General features: G+C 37.6%; 1 protein-coding gene across 1 annotated transcript in view; it reads right to left on the bottom strand.

The window, feature by feature from the left end:
• The window catches only part of cdh10a (cadherin 10, type 2a (T2-cadherin)), a 46,145-nt gene that overhangs the window by 16,706 nt on the left and 8,578 nt on the right, over positions 1-20,861 (bottom strand). Inside the window, 1 exon segment of the mRNA XM_036556679.1 lies at positions 8,110-8,404. Coding sequence (XP_036412572.1) covers positions 8,110-8,404 — 295 coding nt within the window.

Raw genomic sequence — 20,861 nt, forward strand, 5'->3', positions numbered from 1 at the left:
TTACTGTGTATGTTTTAGTGTTTCAGTAAATCCTTCAGTAAATACTCCAACTTGTAGCCTCCCTCTTAACACTGGAGGAGGCTTTAGTACAGTACGCTTCACTTTACTTAGAGTGGACAAATACGACTTATGAGCTCTTATAATTTGTTATGATCAGTACTTATAATGTATCTTGTTAATAATTCATAATGCATAATAAGCATGGCTATAACATGTAATGCATTTTTATAAATATTTATATCCATGTGTATAATGCCTTATGAATGCATTATAACATGTTATGAATGTGTTTATAGATGCTTACAAAGGTGACATTATAGAAAGTGTTACCGTAATTTCTTCTTAAGAACGTTTGGTGACTGAAGATCTTTCTCCGCTTTCTTGGCTGATGAGATGAACTTATCCTCAAATATCTTCCAGTACATTGTTTCATTCATGCTTCCTTTAATAATATGTAATGCCTAAGTACTGTTTGCAGTATCATATCATGATGCTCCCACCTTCATACTTCACTGTAGGTGTCCTTGAGATCAGGCACATGACCCGACATGATGAATTGGATTATGGCCAATGATTTCTGTTTTTATTTTGTCTGAGTGGAGTACAATAAAGCAATAAAACACGAGAGGCCATGGGTTACTGCAATTTGTTTATGGGGAAGGATGTCCTTCAACATGAAGTGGAGTGCCTAAAACCCCCTTCCCCATGATAAAATCGCAGTAACTCACTGATGTGAAAGGTTTATTGTTTTTATAAAATGGCGGCCAACATAAAATATATTAAAATACACAAAGTTTTAGATAATTATTTAAGTTATTATTAATAATAATCAACATAAACAAGTAATCCGCCAAGAAATGTAGTTCCCTTAGAGTATGGCATCATTGCTAAGCAACTATTGACTACTGAATGAGAAGAAGAAAGTTCGGTTGCCAATCACTGTAAACTGCAGACATTTCATGATTTTTAAAAACTTGTTTTCATATAACAGTGAACATATGCAACACTAGCACTGTAGTACTGTTTAATGCAAAAATGTCCATGTTTTTGGTCAGCGAATTACCACAGAGAGTCTTCTGCCAGTCTGACGAGGCCACTTTTCTCACGCTGGGGCTGAATCTCAAACGGCTCCCTGCTCCCTACATAGTGCACTATGTAGGAATTTAAATACGGACACTTGCACCCCAACAATGCAAAATATCGCTAAAAATAGTAATTTGGGATTCATCCACATTCATACTCGACAAGCAGTGCACTATTTAACAGCAGAAGCTAGAATTTCTAAACTTAATGTTGCACAGCAGACTATTTAGGGAGTATGGAGTCGTTTGGGATTCAGCCTGGGTTTGATGCTGTTTTACAGTGAATCACATTGTGAGTTCTTTATTTCAAGCATGTGATATGAATGTTGGAGTTGTTTAGCATGTTTGCTATCTTTTAGCCTGTTGGCTAGCTGACCAGCCTAGTAAAGAAAATCAGTTTTCAGCCCCCCCGTTTAAACAAAAACTCTTGATCATAAGTCAGACAATTGTGGTTCTGTGACCTTTCTAATTACATATAATTAAAACCAATTGCACTAACACAACAAAATGTTGAAGGGCTTTTCTAAGGCTCTGAAACTTTTAATAATGTCTCTGAGAACTTTAGAAAGCTCCATTTTCACAATGACTCATATTTGTCATATGAAATCTAACTAACCAATGCCAATGACTTTTGTAATGATAATATTTTTTTTAACCAATATATATACTTTTTTTATCGCTGTTGTTGGAAGAAAACCTTATATCTCTGTTTTTGACATTTTTCAGTTTTTGACATAATTTGAAAATACCTGTTACCCTCTACATGATGAATGGACCAAAAGAAATGACCCGAAATTGGACTTGGAAAAAATCCTGGTTCCATTGTCTTACATTAAAAGTAAGGTATGCTGTTTCCTTTTCCTGTAAAGATGCCATTTTGGAGATACGAGATTTTCTTCCGACAACAGCGATATGTTTATTCTAATATAGTGCCTGAATGAATCTTTCCCTATAATTTTTTTAACATCCTGTTAATACTTTTTTCTGTTCATATTTATAAAATGAAAGTCAAAAAATATTACATGTGTAAGTTTAAAGTAAATGTATGCACTGGAAGTATGTTAAATAATGTAAACAATAAGTGCCTGAACATTTGTTTCCATACACTATGTAGATTTGTGTAGGGTTTTTAATTTTGGAAAAGGGGGGATGGGGGGACCCTTCTGCCAGTTTTGAAGGAGGGTCCCCCCGGTTGTTTATTTAGCCAATTATTAGCTATACATGCTGTTTTAAATGCTATCTTAGACTGTAAGAAATACAAATTCTGTACAGGTACATTTTTAATTTATCAAGATACAAACAAAGTAAATGTAATCTCAAAGGTGCAACAGTGAACTTAAGGTCTAATTGTGTTTTTCACAAGTGAATATTGTGTATTTATATCTTTTCATATCCTAATGTTTTAAAACAGAACAATAAAATAAAAAGCCTGGAGATGAGACGGGGTGTGTGAGGAAATAATCTAGAAAATATAATTTCAATGGGAATGAAAGGAAAATGAATGGATGTCAATGTACCCTTGGGGATACCACCACACTGACAAGAGGGGTACTGCCCCAGTGAGTTTCATTCCTGTATTTCTGAGAGTGTAGCTATTGTATTTGGAAATTGGTGCCTTATTAATACTGAGAAAATGGATCATTTGAGGAACAAAAGAGTACTGAAATGTAAATTCAAGAACCTTGTGAGGAATGAAGTTGTTTTTCGTACATTTCTTTCCTCAGTTTCTTTCAAACAGGTTGTGCAAAGATATTAAAATGTCATTTCATCAATTATCTTTTCATTATCACTTTGTTTTGTATAAAACTGATGTTGAGGACTTTTATAACTGTTATAACAAATTATATCACACATGGCAATCATTGGGATCCAAGCATTATGCACCCTGTGCAGCCAGTTTAAGCCTTTTAGGAGATGGAACACAAATGTAGTGCTTTTAGAATGGCCTCAGCACCAGGTGCCTGAACCTCATGCAACAATGACAGCCACAAAGGAAGGAGGTGCTTGGACCCTGTATGCTGACAGCAGCCGCGAGAGGCAGTGTAATGATAGTACCCAAGCCCTGCGGGCTGAGAGATGGCAGGAGGACTACGACAGCCTTTATAGGCTGTGAGAGGACAATGACAGCCATGTGAGATGGCATGAGGACAATGCCCAAGCCTCAAGCCCAGACTTCTGAGTCCCGCCTCCTGTTCCACAGTGAGGCTACTGTACTACACCTGGCATTTGATCCTGGTGGCCAAGCTGCAGAATGGGGCCAATGACATAGAGGCAGAGCAGCAAGCTCTCTCATCTCCCCAGAGAATGTAATTCAGTCTCAGTTTTCAAGAAAGATTACAGCAATAAAAATAAAATCTACTGTAAACTTCTGCAATGACCACTTGTAATATCAACTTACAGTCTCTTAATGCAGCAAACACAAATCTCATCTATGGTCCATACAGTTCAGTAGCATACACATAGAATCACTGTGTATTGTTCAGTACCTTTTTGACCGAAGACAACCTACGATAAAGTTCTAGCAGTGCCAGAAATTTTGGTCCAAAATCTTGCAACTTGACCTCTACTTCAGTGCACGTCTCCAGTAGAAAGCAACAAGAATGTGTGTGTGTGTGTGTGTGTGTGAGAGGGAAAGTAAACAATTTATTACACACAAGTCATAGTGACTTGCCTTGAAATAGCAGAACTAACTACTATGTAACGGACAAAAATGAGCCTATTTCTCTTAAGCTCACTTTGGAGAATTGACATTCTGTGCCCTTTTCTCCAGCCATGAACGACCCGGCGATTATAAGAGTGCTGTTATTGCACAGTCTACACAAGGCTTTACACACTTTGTGTAATTAGTGACGATCTCCAAAACCTGTAGTCTAAACTTCAACACATGATAGCTTTAGCTTTGAATGCCACATATCAAATCAGGAAATACACACAATTTGCACACCTTTTGGGAATTTAAACAGTCTCAAACTACCCAAACCCAACGACTAGACCAATGTGGCACTAGTAGTAAACCATGACTAGTAAAGCTGGGCCTTCAGTCCAGGCCATAAATGCCAAAACCTGGTCAAAAACAAGGACAAAACACACTTCTGTGAGAACATTTCTGCTAGCACCCCTACGAGATTCTAGTAGTATGTTAGCATTGAGCTAGTAATGAACACTGTGTGGCTTTTTTAGATTAAACACCGACATTTGACAGACATTCCATATGTGTTATGTGAAGCATGTAACAGACAGTCACAAATATTTTACCCTGTATTTTGTAGAAGACCTGGAGCTGCTTGTTGCTATTTTACATTTTCAACTGACTGAAAGGCACTGTTCAGACGAACACTCGTATCCACAGTCAGTGATGTATCTAGAACGTCCAGAAGGCCTAGAGTGATGTTTTTCTCACAAAATTGATCCTAGGTTGTCCCAAAAATTGGTCCTTAACTCTGTCCCAGTTAATCTACACTGTTAAAAAGTGGCTCGTCAGATCTACCTTAAAAATACCTTATGTGGTAAAAAGCAACTGAACTAGTTTTATTCAGCTCAGGAATTACCTTGATTAAAGGAATCGTTCATTCAAAGTATTTATTTAGGTTGAATAAAACTAGTTAGTTTACTTGTTACCACATGAGGTCATTTTTTAGGTAGATCTGATGAGCCACTTGTGGCTCGAGAGCTTGCTCAGCTGTTCCACCTAGATACAACGAAGAGGAAAAAAGATTGGACAATTTTCTCATGGGCATTATAAAATTTTAATCCTTATTGCTTATTGAAAAACTCCTGTTTCCAACCAAAATGTAACAATGGGATTAGAGCGTTACTACAATACTTGCGAAGTTTAAATATAACAATTATGGTGATGATGTTAAATACGAATAAAAAAAAATTACATATGTATGTTTTTCTACAGAAAAAGGACTTTTTTCCCCACAGTATTTATTTATTTATTGTTTTTTTTTAGGCCTTAAAGTGTCCTTATTCTGACAGGTAGCCTGCTTAGTCTCCTAGTGTGCTTAGTAAACACGCTTAACAGTCTTAAACATTAGCAAAGCAGAGCCAGCTCAGCCTCCTGCCTGTAAATGGACTTCATGAAGAAATAAACTCGTGACATGAATTTAAAATATACATTTTTGGCCACATTTAACAACTAAAAGCAATCATAACAGTCTGTTAAAAGGGCAAAATCTGCCTGTGTTCAGAGCAAATAAAATCTACCTCTCAAAAGTCTTTTACCCTGAGTTCACACCAGGAGTGACACGTCAGCTTTATGTAAACGTATAGCGTGAGTCCAATCCATGCAGCCTCCTACGTATCTCAGTTACATAAACACTTCAGGTGTGAATATCAGCTTTTTTCTCTTCTTTTCATAATGAAAACAGTTTCATAGCAATTTTGTAGCTTGACAGCAGATCTGTTTATAGTGTTGAAATCACAATTAGAAATATTTACTGCTGTCCCTGTCTGATTAAAGCCTCATCATCGAGTACACAAACATGGTTTTTCAAAGGTTCTTTAAAAAGGAAATGATTCTATATAGGACTAGGAGCACTCAAAAACCCTTTGAATAATTAAAGCAATAATTTGCATCGCAAAAGCGTTCTTCAGATTGATGGAGAATGTGCTATAGCTGGTTCTATATAGCACAAAAAAGAGTTCTTTTATTGTTACAATGTCAAGCCTGTTACAATAGAAGAACGCTTTTTGGTGCTATCTAGAATCAGCTACAGCACATTCTCCATCGATCTGAAGAACGCTTCATGATGCAATGAACAATTTATGCATGAAAATGGTTCTTTGAGTGTTTATTGTTCTAATTGGCTGATATTTGAGTGGTTACTGGCTTTTGACTTGCCCTGTATGAGTGTTTCTACACTCTAAAACTGTAGAAAAAGGGCAGAAGATCTGTTTTTTTTTCTTGTTTTTTTTTTTTCCTGAACACTTATTTTGCTTTTTAATCAAAGTATTTATTACAGTGATGCTTTTCATTATCTATCTATCTATCTATCTATCTATCTATCTATCTATCTATCTATCTATCTATCTATCTATCTACCTACCTACCTACCTACCTACCTACCTACATACCTACCTACCTACCTACCTACCTACCTACCTATCTATGTAGTTTTATAGTGTCCTAAGTTCTAGCTCAGTGTTTCCAAATACTGGTCATGTAGACCCCTTGCCCCACCCTTTTCAGTGTTTTCTATGACCCCCACACACAAGCTGTAGCTAGTCAGCTTGTTTAAAACCCCATACTGAATAGAACTGGGTATGTTAAAGCACAGAAAACACTACAATCTACAGGGCAGTGAGTCTCCAGCACCAGAATTACGGAACACTGTTCTACGTACTGACCGGGTAGGAATGTGGTAAATGCACTGAGGTAGATGAATGATTATTCATAACTGAAGCCAACTTTAAAATTTAGGAAACACTCAGTTGAAAACCTAAAAAAGTTGTATAGTTTGACATTTTATTTGTGCTTCACATTAATTTAAGATCGATGAAGATTCTTCAAAGGTGAGAATCACTGTTTTGTTGAAGAGACCTGAGAAAACTGGAGGACACATTTTATTTTAAGACATGCTAAATAAGATTCATTCTTATAAGTTGCAAAATTATAAAAATCTAACATTTCTTGGTTTCCCAAAGATATTAAACAACTGAATTCCAGATTGCTTCCACTATAATGACAGAAAACAAAAACATTTTTTTTTTTTGATATGTAAAGTATGTGGACGTAGCTAGCAGCCTGAAGTTTTTTCCAGCAGGGTCAGTATTAGCTTCACTTTAGTGTTCATCATCTAGAGAAGAAACAGCCTCAACAAAATCTAATGAACGCATATGCTTGCAGAACCTGCTTTCAAAACGAGAGGAAAAAAGGGGTTATTACCAAAAGATGTTGGGTTCTTCTGCATTATTTATGTGATTTCCATTAAATAATTTCATTAAATCAGTTAATGCGAAAAAACAGCATGTAAGCTACAGATTGTACTGAATAGATTGCAGCTGCAGATGACCATGTTTAAGGGTTTCACTGTTGATCTGCTGCAGCTCAAACTGTTTTAATGTATTTGCACTGACCGGAAAAGAAAACTAACAGCATTTTAATCACTATTTCTCATTTTTATTACCATTTAAATAATTTGTTAAGTGTTACAGTAGACCTATTTATTATTTTGCTTTTTGGCAAAAAAAAATTGAGCTTGTTTTTTTTTTTTCTCTTTCAGCCAGAAACCAAAAGTTGCATTATTATTTTGGCCAAAAAAGAAGAAAAAAAAAAGGAGAAAGAAAAGAAAATACAAAGAGCTTTTATAAATGTAGTGAAAATGGGACTCCTAACAACCACACAAGACCACCAAATCTGTCACCATCAAATAAACAGCACTCAAGGGACTGGCCACCCCCGAATCCAGACCTCAACATCACTGAATGTGTTTGGAATTACTTGGATTGTGAAAAGCAGAAAGCACAACATCATCTAAGACTGTAGTGTGAAAAAAAGAATATCTCTGCAGGTTTCTTTGACTGGAAAGTGAATAAATGACAGTGCTTCACAAAACTGTGGCTTGAAATAGTTTTGCTAAATCTTTGCAAAGAAGAAACCACTTGGGTTTGTGCTGTTATATAAATATACCATCCAGGAACAGCTCCTCTGTTTTATGCCATGACCTCATAACTACTGGCCTGTGGGTTGAAGTTATGGTGTAATGCAGCCAGGTGCAGATATACTAAATGGACTCCATGTGCTCATGGTGAATGTGAGGCTGCTTTGAAGATGATTGCTGTGAGACTCCAGCATCACACTTTGGTCCCAAAGCTGCACTTGCTGACATTCTTCATGCTCCATGGGCTTGTCAAAAAAATGAAAGTCTCAAAGCAAAAGGCGCTGAGCCATCCTTGACCTTAAAAGCTCTGGAATAACAGAACGCCAGCCATCGTGCCCAAGAGTAACCTCTCCGCTTGTGACATTAAATGCGGTGCGGAACAACAACAAACAAAGCAGAAAAGGCATCATTAATTCTCTCACCCACGTCAGACATCTCAGGTACGCTGGCCGTGTAGACGTCCTTGGTAAATTTGGGCTCGTTGTCGTTGATGTCATGGATCTTAACGATGAACTCGGTGGCAGGTTCCAGAGGGAGGCCTGTGTTTTTGTTGAAAGCTTGAGCTTGCAGAGTGTAGGACGCCTTTTCTTCTCGGTCCAGCCTCTGAGTGGCATGGAGATCGCCAGATTTTTCATCAATTCGGAAGATGGTGCCCGCTCCTTCTCCAGAGAGAACGTACCTCGCCGTCCCGTCCCCTCTGTCCTTATCCGAGCGAAGCTGAAAGGGAGACACATATGAAGACATATCATGCATGGATCCTTTACTAAATCTGCTCCATAGACCCTGTTTTGCAAAATTGCAATAATTGTTGAAAGCACCTTATTTGTGCTAATGTCACTAACAAGTCAAAGAACATGTCTACCTCTTATTAACATCTTCTGTTGCAATTCTTCCAAATAAATATTTGCGCTGTGATATTTTTTCTTAATTTCTAGCCCTTTTTAATGAAAATATACAGCAAATAGATTACAGGTGTACATACAAATTTGAGGCAATTTTGCTTAATGTTGTAGAAAACGCAAAAAAAAATTCAGTGTTTTTAGCATCATTTGCTTAATTATTATCTATGGTTCCAACCATGATCTTGTGGACCCTCTGCCCAATTTTCAATTGTCTCCCACCCCAGCATACCTGATCTAGCCCTTCAGGCAATTATCAAGTCATTCATGAGCTGGATCAGGTTTCTGTGGCAGAAAATACATTAAACTTTTTTTGGTTTCTCTTTCATATTTTTATATTGGCACCAAGTAAATTCATGCAACAGCTTAAAATACTAAATTAATTTGCAGTTTACACATAAAATGACATATGTCCATTTTTGTATTTATAACCTGTTTTTAGAGTTATAAAATCAAACTTTGTTAAAATCACAATAACTTGTGATTTGTAGGCATTAGAAACTAATTTCAATGTTTAAATATTACACCAAAATTCAACCACTCAACACCCATCAGAGTAAAAGTCTTATACTTTATTAGTAATTCTATAAATGTATATAACGCACCACTCTAGGCCTTCTGGACATCCTAGATGTGTCAATGACTGTGAACATGAGTGCCTTCAGATCAGTGCATCACAATGCACCAATACACTGATTCTTAGTATGAACCAAAGGTATTGCCTGAATTTTGATGGAGGGGGCAGCTATGAAGCATTTAGGCGTTGAAACATTGTTATAGTATAGCACCAAACAGCCTACTTCACTGTAGCTACCATAATCAAAAATTAAGCACAACACATGATCGCTGACCTCGCACAGCTGCCTGTTACGTGCCTTATTTCAGAATTGGTATAAAACAGTGATGGTATGTGACCAATAGTGACATGCTACCATGTAAACATTTTCATGGTGATGACCTAAGGATGGAGTAACCAGTCTCAATGTGACTGCAGATTTTCTTTTGCATACTTGATTCCACCTGTTTACTGCGATTCAAACTGATTACTTATATGATGCACTTGAATGAAAACCTGCCCCCACATTGGTCCTTCATGGATAAAACTGGTGACCCCTGACCTAAGAAGAGCTTATCCATTCTTTTTTATTTGTGTAAGGAACAAAGGCACGAGGATGAAAGAATCTTTGAGCAGTGAGAAATCTGGGAGCCCTGGTTTCCAAGGGAGAGGGCCTAGGCCCCTCCAGGCCTCCCCCTAGCTACACCCCTAGTATGAATGTATTATTTTCCCAATCTGTTGCATGAACATAGGTTGTTGGGTCTACCTCTGTCACAATACATGCACTACAATTGGCTTACAACTGTATTCATCTTCATGTTTTGTTTAATTTTGTGCCGTTTTGAATGTAACCAATCAGGCGGCTCTCTGAGAGAGGTGTCAAACTATCATAGCATTCGGGGACCAGATTGAATGCACAGTTGATAGCTAGAGAACAAAAGAGTAAACGGTTACACTTGGTAGGGGTTTTTGTTGGGTTTTGTTGTGTTTGTGTTGTTTTTGTAAAGTGGTAGGAGCTCCACACTGCATTGTAGGACCCATTTTCTCTCGGCATGTGGAGCGCAGTTATTTATATGTTTTCATTTCACTTCCTATGCTGTGGAGAAAATGTTGAAAATGCTAATTTGATGTTTCGCCCTCTCTTATCCCCTGATGGACTCTCAGCGATGGGTTTGCACTCGTGTGTGGAGTAGTGCATTGTGGCTTGTGAGAAAAAGCTTTCAGAAGAGAAGCTCTCTGAGGACAATAGCGGCTAATAAGTGCCACAGAGAGAGTTTTCAGAGCGTGTGTCTTCGGGACTTACGCACACACACACATATATATATATATATATATATATATATATATATATATATATATATATATATATATTCACTGATCAGGCATAACATTATGACCACCTCCATGTTTCTACACTCATTGTCCATTTTATCAGCTCCACTTACTATATAGGTGCACTTTGTAGTTCTACAGTTACAGACTGTAGTCCATCTGTTTGCTCTGCATACTTTGTTAGCCCCCTTTTACCCTGTTCTTCAGTGGTCAGGACCCCCATGGACCCTCACAGAGCAGATATTTGGGTGGTGGATCATTCTCAGCACTGCAGTAACACTGACGTGGTGGTGGTGTGTTAGTGTGTGTTGCGCTGGTCTGAGTGGAACAGACACAGCAGTGCTGCTGGAGTTTTTAAACCACTGTCCACTCACTGTCCACTCTATTAGACACTCCTACTTTGTCAGTCCACCTTGTAGATGTAAAGTCAGAGATGATAGCTCATCCTGACCACTGACCACTGAAGAATAGAATAAAAGGGGGCTAACAAAGTATGCAGAGAAACAGATGGACTACAGTCTGTAACTGTAGAACTACAAAGTGCACCTATATAGTAAGTGAACAATGAGCGTAGAAACAAGGAGGGGGTCATAATGTTATGCCTGATCGGTATATATATATATATATACATATACATCATTTTGGTGGCACTGCATTGGTAATTCTCGAAAAAAAGGTGCTTCAGCTATGTTCTCTCTGCCAAGTCTTTCTAAATGTTACGCTACACAGTTTGCTTTAATTTATTTATTTACGTTCCTTTTTCAGTATCATAACCAGATTAGTTTGAAAAAAAAAAAGGCTTGTAAAATCCATGTTACATAATCCCCTAAGTCCGCAACTGCATTTCACTCAAAAAGAAAAGCGCGCCTCTGCACCAAAGCGTGGAACATCGCGGCATGCGGCTTGCCCTGAATATTAAGCGCATGCAAAATTATAACTGTGTGTGAAGTCAGGCCGCCACTGCCTGTCACCTGATTCTCCACTTGAAGGAACTGATTCACCCTCCAGCTCCGCAACTGCCACATTCTGTCTGCTGACGCATGATTAAGTTTTCACTCATGTGTGCTGGACGTGACTAGTTGCCAAGGCGTCAGGGCACAACTGGTGCCCAAACCTCTTCTGCAGCAGCAAATGCTCTTCCACCAAGCCATTGCACCCTGCACTATTCATAAAACAGGCTCTTTATATGTTCTTGACAAGCTTGACAGCTCTGATTTCTGTGTGGTGCGACTGCTGATGTGTGAACACAGTCCTTTTGGTTGTTTTGGTGATTCATTGTAGATAAACTGACTTTGATTTATATACAGTGGGATTAGGATAATGATGATGGTCGAATGGTGGTAAATCTGAAAATTAAGGAGTATTTTGCCTTAAAACGCCCCACATGTGTCTTTCAAATGGATTTTAAAAACTATATTTCAGGCAAAAACCTTCTTAAAACTATGATTATACAGTGCCTCTGGGATCAGGTGACTTGTTCATAACCATAACATGTAAGAGCTTTTTGTGATGCAGCTTTTAGAGACACAAAACTCTTCAGACATCTGGTTCCTATCACAACCACTATGAACAATTCTGACCCAGTACGTTTCTCTAGAATGACACAGTTCACATCAAACCACTCTGAATGACTTTATTAGCATTTCAACAATTGAATTATGTTGGAAAATCTTTTAAATGCTTCTTAAAAGATTTTATGTTTATGTATGTTGTTTTAATTATGCTACATTTTCCTCCACAAAGTCAGTTATTGTATTCTCTGTTGCATCAATTTTTATTTTTCTTCTTCTTCTTCTTCTTCTTCTTCTTCTTCTTCTTCTTATTATTATTATTATTATTATTATAGACTTATCATTATCATGTTTAATCTCCATGATGAAGATCTCCATGTATGTAATGCTTGGACTTAATTCATCAATTAAAGAATCTGTGGGCTGAATCCAGCCAATAAGAAAGCTTTCTCTGGCTCCACCCATCCTCCAAACATTTTTTTCAGTCATATTAAAATGTAGAATCAGTATAACAGGTTATCACTTACTATGAAACCGGTTTGAAAGAGAATGTTCTACATATTTAAAAAGTTGGTTTGTCAAGGGTTCTTTAGTAAAGGCAATGGTTCTATTGAAAACCATGAGTTCTATATAGGACTGTTTAATGCTTAAATGGTTCTTTGCATGGTGAAATGTTCTTTCAGTTTGATAGAGAATGGTTCTATATAGCCCCAAAAAGCGTTCTTCTACTGTTATAAGCTTGACATTGTAACAATAGCAGCACCTTTCTTGGTGTAACATAAAGCCATTTTCAAAAAGGTTCAATATAAAACCATATGCAATGTATTCTCTATCAATCTGAAGAACAATTTACCATGCAAAATTTGTAATGGTTCTACATAGAACTCCTGGTTCTAAAAAGAGTCATTATCTTTATTAAAGAACCCTTGAAGAAGCATCTTTTTAAAGTGTGTAGGACTGGGCCAAAGAGCATTTGCTTTGATTTTAAAATGTTGGTACTGTTATGTTGTTTTAAAATGAAATATGGAAGTCTATTTGCTCCAATACTGATTGCTAACATGCTGCTAGCAAAAAAGTAATGCAATAAAGGACAAATTGTGAGAGGCTTTAGGTAGATGAAGCCCAAACTGGAGATGAGCCAGACACGAAGAGCATAAAATGAAGTGTCAAAGGTAAAAAAAAAAAAGGCAAAATTATGACAGCTCAGGCCAAACAGAGGAAGCCTTTGAAGGAGGATGGGGGTGTCAGGTTAGAGCTCACTGACAGGGACTTGCAGACATCCAATCAGCATAGCTGATGAAAATCACTGAGAAATAACCTAAAATCTACAAAGCAATTCAATTTGCACCTCCTTGACCCACTTTCTCATCAGCTTGGCACTGTGGGTGTTTATGCAACCAGTGCTAAGAAAAAGATAAATAATAGCCGTGCTTTTACAAAAGTTGATGTAGTGAGAACAAAGCCTGGAACTTGCAACAGCCAAAAAAAAAAAACAAAAAAAACAATTTTTCTATATTTCCATGTGATTTTTGTTGTTTGTGAGTCTTTTGAGAAAGCCGAAAGAAATCAGTTTCTACTAAAAGCCGTCCAGCACAAGGGTAGATCTGTTCTTCTTTTGAGAAATTGTCCAATTTCCTGCTTGAAATTGTTCAAAAACGGGTATAATAGAATCCTTAGATGGACCCAAACTACTCTGAAGCAGTTGAAGAAAAAAAACAAAAAAAAAACAACACTTCCTTAATTGGAAAGCTAAGTTAAGAGCCAGATGTCGTACAGCGCTTGGGCATGCTTAAAGAAGCATAGATAAGATATCAAAGATACAGTACTGTTAACTGAAGGCCAATTTCAAAATAATAAGTACCAACTCCTCTTCAAAAACGTCTAGCAGGAACCGTTTCAAAAGAGCCAAGTTGGATGGATCTGACATTGGAAATGACATTTCCAGACACAGCATAATGGGGAGCCACAGGAGGCCAGCCTTTTTTCCAAAGACAGTTCTAGATGAAAAGTGTATTTTTTTTCAATATATATAGTACAAAACTTCTTGAGGCAGATAACATTGTGCACCCGATTTTGGTGTATTAGAAAGTGACTGTCACAATTTACTGTATACTTATATGTACTTACTATATGCTTTATAGTATATTATATGCTATATATTTTATTCAATGCTACTACACTTTAACCATAGCAAAATCAAGGGCAACACTCACTACCATTTTGTCCTTTTTGCGTCATTGCCTATGTGCTCAGAAGAGTTTCCCTCTTAAAGTGCAAAATACTGGGCGATTATGAGTCACCTAGTCCAATTTACCGAAGCTGAGAGTAAATACTGACTTAGAGGTTTATTAGTGCTATTTAACATCCAAAAAAGGTGCCTGCTCTTGACAAGTGCAAAAAAAAAAGTATTTTCGGTAACACTTTCTATGAATGTCACCTTTGTAAGCATCTATAAACACATTCATAACATGTTATAATGCATTCATAAGGCATTATAAACATGGCTATAAATATTTATAAAAATGCATTACATGTTATAGCCATGCTTATGCATTATGAATTGTTAACATAATACATTATAAGTACTGACCATAACAAATTATAAGAGCTCATAAGTCGTATTTGTCCGCTCTAAGTAAAGTGAAGCGTACTGTACTAAAGCCTCCTCCAGTGTTAAGAGTGAGGCTTCAAGTTGAAGTATTTACTGAAGGATTTACTGAAACACTTCAATGTACAAAGTACAGCAAATTACAGGCTTCAAATGTCAGAGTTTAAACTAGAGCTGCCATCAGTGTTTTACCCAATGTGGGAAAGGTAATGTTCACCACCGTTAGCTTGGTATTTGTCTTTACTTTACGCTCTCCAAGCTGGGACTGACTTCTTTGGCACTGACAGTATAATGTTATCAAAACTACTCATAATGCATTATATTTCATAATGTATAATAAACATGGCTATAAATTGTAATTCATTTTTATAAATGTTCATAATCATGTTTATAATGCCATATGAATGCGTTATAAATGTGTTTATAGATGCTTACAAATGTGACATTCATAAAAAGTGTTACCATATTTTCCTCCACTGTTTGTGGCAGCAGTGTGAAATTTTGGCTTATGTTTGACCTCTTGATAGTTTGAATTATTATGACAAAATAAAAAACCTTTCTACTGATATTTTGACTCATTATGTCACAATAAGACTGATTTACTAGCAATTTTGACAAAATACGTTGAAATGATGACATTTTATCAAAGCAATAACATTATTTTAATTTTGTTTTATTACGCACTCCTACACATTTCTTTATGGCCAAGTTTTATTACACACTTCTATAACTTAAGAACAGCTCAGCTAGTTTGCAATGAAGTCCCTGTAGTTACTGAATAATGAGCCTTACTATGTAATAAGCCTGGGATCTTCAGGGGTTAATCACACCTTTCAGAGTAACAGCTCGGTTTTGACATAAGTCAAAATCACAAGAAAACAAGTCCTTATTTTGAGATGAAATGTCAAACATTTGACATAATTAGTCAAAATATGAAACACAGAAAAGAAAAAAATAAAACAATTATGAACAAGAATATTTTGTTTTTACTTCTACCTAGCAGAAATAAAGAAAATGAAAGTATTCATTATAAAACAGGGGTTTACATTGCACATTAACAGTTCTTCTTAGATTGGCCACTCCCACCATCACAAATTCCCTCTAGATTATCACTTATCAGCAGCTTTTTTGTAAAATTGCCCCCATAAGTTTTTAAATTGAACTTTAATAAAACTTAGCCTTGTGACTGTGGGGTGCTGTCCACGGTGCTAAAGTCACAATCTTGAGCAAACTTCACCACCAATATTAGACAGTAGTTATGTTTATATGCACAAAACCACCCAACTATGTGCTTAGTTTAACCAAGAACCAAGACGTTTATAAGAGTAGTCGATTTATAGATCAGTTAACATGCACTCCAGCATAAACAGACCTAAATTGCCTTTTTTTTTAGTGACTTCTCGTTGTTTTAGTGTCATAAAGCTATAATGCTCACATGTGGTACTGAAGAAAGTACTGCAACATCATAAAAACTTAATATGACAGTCATATTACATGTTATATGTCCAAATCTAGAATAGACTAGCCTGGACCACATGTTTTAACCTTCTGGGGTCAACGAATACGCCAAATTACATGTTTTTGAGTGTTTGTGTTGATAAGATTGTGATAATACAATGCACAAATACGGTCCAAACCATTCTTGAATCTGTGGAGTCGCCCTTTCCATTTTCATCTAATCAAGAGATCAAACCTGACTCAGTTCCTGCTGTGTTTTCACAAGAGATATTAACAATTTCTAAAATCAGATTTCATTTTTTCAGGTTTCGGGCTGAATTATCTCCTTACACAGTGCTACAGGTCAAAACGGTCTCATAATTAAGAAAGCTGAAGTTATTCTTAACATTTTGACGTATAGTATGTGGTTATCATGTCATACGCAAGAGCCTTTAAAGGTGAATTTAAGAATATATGCAAAAATAAAAACAATGCCCTCAGACCCCAGAGGGTTAATCATGCTAAGCTTGGAACTACTAGAACCTCGAATTGTGCTGTAGACATAATAATACTTAGGCGAGCAGTCAACTAATATTGAACCTTTGGTGTCCATGTAAAGGATTTATTGTGGCCGGACAGTGAGGTTCCACAATGTAACATGACTGAAAAAACAGCAGCTGTTGCTGCTGACCAGCCCAAGAGACCAGAAAACAGAAAACCCTAAACTAGACAGTGTAGATGCTGCCTGCTGACGGCAGACTCCAATCATCACACTCAGCAACACCCAGCACTCCTCCCAACACAACCGGCACCTTCTGCCCTTTGTGTGTTTGGACTCCTCCAGGGCTTGGCGCTGGCCATCTCTGTTTTCGTGTCAAAGTTTTTAAAGCTGTGTTTAATGAAGCACTGAAGTGTCATGTGAAAAATGGCATTTGAATGCTGTTCTTCTGGATTTCGTTGCTCTATATTTCAAAATACTCTCTGCAGCTTCGGTGAGCACTTGTACTTTTGCTTGACATGCAACAACCACAAGTTTGGTAAGATTGATAATGTAAAGTTCCACTAACTGTCCACAGAGTTACAGATGTGTAAATGAAATGATGTTGGTTTGCTTCGCTATTCTTAGAAAGAGCCAGTGGCTAGCCCAGCTTGGCCTAATTGCTGGCCAGCTGTCCAGTACAACTCAACTACTCACTCATCAAACTCACTCAAAGCAAATCATGTGCCAAACTACACTAGCAGTCATTAGCAGCAAGTCACAGGTCATTGTAACTTCTAGACATGAGTGGCACAGGGTCCTTTCAGGTGAACTATTGGCTAGCATTATGGAGAGACTTGTTTGTTTGTTGTTTTGTTCAGATTTTTGCAGAAAATTGTTTTATTATTGTTTAACATTAAAACAAATAAAGAAAAGTCAGAATCTAGAGAAAGAGATAGATAATGTACAACCCCATTTCCAAAAAGTTTATAACACTGTGCAGAATGTAAATAAAAATAGACTGCAATAATATTCAAATCATGTGAACCAAATTTTTAAAGGAAAATAGTACAAAGACAACATTTCACATGTTGAAGCTGAGAAATTTTATTGTTCTTTGAAAAATATTTGCCCTTTTGGAATTTAATGCCGCAATACATTTAAAAAAAACCTCTTCTTTAACAACACTGTAAGCGTTTGGAAACTGAGAAGACCAATTGCTGTAGTTTTGAAGGAGAAATGTTTTCCCATTCTTGTTTGATATAGGATTTCAGCTGCTCAACAGTTTGCGGTCTCCTATGTTGTATTTTTAATTTTATAATTTACCAGATGTTTTCAGTGGTGACAGGTCTGGGCTGCAGGCAGGAAAGTTTAGCACTCTGACTCTTTTAATACAGAGCAATGCTGTTGTAATACATGCAGAATGTGGTTTGGCATCATCTTGCTGATATAAGCAAGGCCTTCCCTGAAAAAGACGTCATCTGGATGGTAGCATATGTTGCCAAAACCTGTATATATCATTCAGCAATAATGGCGCCTTCACTGTTGGGTGGGTCGCACATGGCATGCGCACTAATGCCCCCCTATACCATCATGAATACTAGCTTTTGAACTGTGCAATGATAACAAGCCGGGTGGTCTTTCGTCCAGAGGACACGGTGTCATTGATTTCCAAAAAGAATCTCAAATGTTGATTTGTCGGACCACAGGACACTTTTTCCACTTCCCCTCTGTCCATTCTAAAAGAGTTCGGGCCCAGAGAAGGTGGCAGTGTTTCTGAATCCTGTTTATATCTGGTTTCTTCTTTGCATTTTAGAGTTTCAACTTGCATTTGTGGAGGCAGCGATGAACTGTTTTCACAGACAGTGGTTTTTAGAAGTGTTCTTGAGCCCATGCAGTGATTTCCACTACAGAATCACGTCTATTTTTAAATCAGTGCTGCCTGAGGGCCCAAAGTTCATGGCAAGCAAATACTCATGTTACTGACCTGTTGCCAATTAACCACCAGTTGCTTTTGGCATTACACAAGTTTACCAGCCTTTTGTTGCCCCTGTCCCAACTTTTTTGCAACGTTTTATTGGCATCAAATTCAAAATGGACATATATTTTTCAAAAAGCAACATTTGATATGTTGTCTTTGTGCTATTTTAAATTAAATATAGGGTTTAAGTGATTTGCAAATCATTGCATTTTGTTTTTATTTACATTTTGCACAGCGCCCCAACTTTTTGGAAATAGGGTTGTAAATGCAATTATAATTAATATCTCATTGTATTATACATAATTACATATGTAACTACATTAAAACATTCAAATAGTATTGCAAGACAAACTCTTTAGGGCTGATATGAAGGTTAAGAGTCTCACAGACACCACTTTCAAAGCAGTGGAATCTAGAGGGGCAATTTTTCACTTGGCCTGCTTAGATTTAAACAGATTTTAACTGATCACTAGGTAAGATATGAGACTGACCATGTCTGCAGCAATATTGCAAGATACCTTTTTTGACAACTACTGACCCAAATGTTCATTAAACCAGTGGTCTCTTAGCCACTGCTACTTGTGCACCATCACCTTGAACATTTTAGTGTTTTCCTGCTCTAATGCACCCACTTCAACTCAGAAATGGCTTGTTAATTAGAAGATTAATCAATTTATGTTGTCACTTTATCCCCAGCCTGTCTCTTCTATTCTCAACCTAGCCTTTGCTTTGTCTGGAGTCACTCCCTTTTAGAGAAGTACTATTATATAGGTGTCAGTAGTGCCATGTGATCTCCATATCTGCTTGTTCTTTAACCTCTTAAAACAAGGGCGTTAATGGAGGGCCAGTGTCCAGCACAGTTCAGCGATCTGCCTAAAACCCGCCCCAGGCATATTCAGTCCTACACAAAAAAAAGATCATTCTTTGAGGGTTCTTTAGTAAAGAAAATGGTTAAATATAGAACCAAGAACACTCAAAAAGGCCATTGCATGATGATCTTTGCATCACAAAGGGTTCTTCTTCAAATTCATGGAGAATGTGCTGTAAATGTTTCTACATAGAACCCTTTTCAAAAATTACATTAGTTAGATCATACATGTCACATTTTCCATCCATCTGAAGAACCCTTCACTATGCCTGTACCCTGTAATCATGCAGGGGTTCTTTGAGTGTTCAAGGTTCTATATAGAATCATTTTCTTTACCAAAGAACCCTTGAGGAACCATCTTTTTTAAAAAAGTGTAAAGCTTATTATTCAATAATTACATGAAAAACTTATGATGCTTAAGTTATAGGAATGTAAATTGGAAGCCTGGACCTGCTGGTGACTCCCTGCCTAATAATGTGATAAACAATATGCATTTACATACATACATACATCATCTAAACCGCTTATCCTTCTGGGTCGCGGTGGGGTGCTGGAGCCTATCCCAGCTGTCATTGGGCGGAAGGCAGGATACACCCTGGACAGGTGGCCAGTCCATCGCAGGGCAGACAGACAGACATACACATTCATACCTAGGGGCAATTTTAGCACGTCCAATCGGCCTGATTGCATGTCTTTGGACTGTGGGAGGAAACCGGAGTACCCGGAGGAAACCCACGCAGACACGGGGAGAACATGCAAACTCCACACAGAAATGACCCTGGTCGCCCGGCCGGGAATCGAACCCAGGCCATTCTTGCTGTGAGGCGACAGCGCTACCCACTGCGCCACCGTGCCGCCCAATATGCATTTACTGAACAATAAACCTCAGGAAGCCTTTGAATTTAAGTTACTACCTTCCATTGTTAATCTGGATTGATAGAAACAAAACTTACACTCGCATACAACTTACATTACATGTGACATAAATGTGTTAGAACAGGCAAAACACCAAAATAGGGGCAGGGCTACACCAGGGCCATGCAATGAGCCATTATGAGTTGATATATTCTAAGTGCTGCATTACCAAGCGTAGCAACAAGGGAAGCAGTTTCATTCCATTATTGCGAATTATACATTATGATCAGTCCATGTCAGGGGCAGAGAATGTGCTGATGATACTGGTATGGGCTTCTCTTTCATGGTTAATGTGGCATAAATTTGGCACATCGGTGAATTGCAGCTTGATGAATTGAAAGCCTTTCCCTTTCACACAGCTATTGCAGATGGGTAAGAAGTCAATGGGTGAAAAAGCGGGAGAGAGAGACAATGAAATAGCCTGTAATTGTCGATTCCCGTCAGGTCTCTGGGGTGCCACTTTCGTCCTAGAAATGAGAATCGTAAAACCAGGCTCAAAGCCTGGTGCAAAACACCCAACACCCACCCCTCTAAATCCCCCCACCAAATCCCCCCTTCACCCGCATCTTTCCTCTACTGTCTCTCTGCC

Source organism: Colossoma macropomum, unplaced genomic scaffold (genome assembly GCF_904425465.1).
Source record: "Colossoma macropomum unplaced genomic scaffold, Colossoma_macropomum, whole genome shotgun sequence".
Lineage (NCBI taxonomy): Eukaryota > Metazoa > Chordata > Actinopteri > Characiformes > Serrasalmidae > Colossoma > Colossoma macropomum.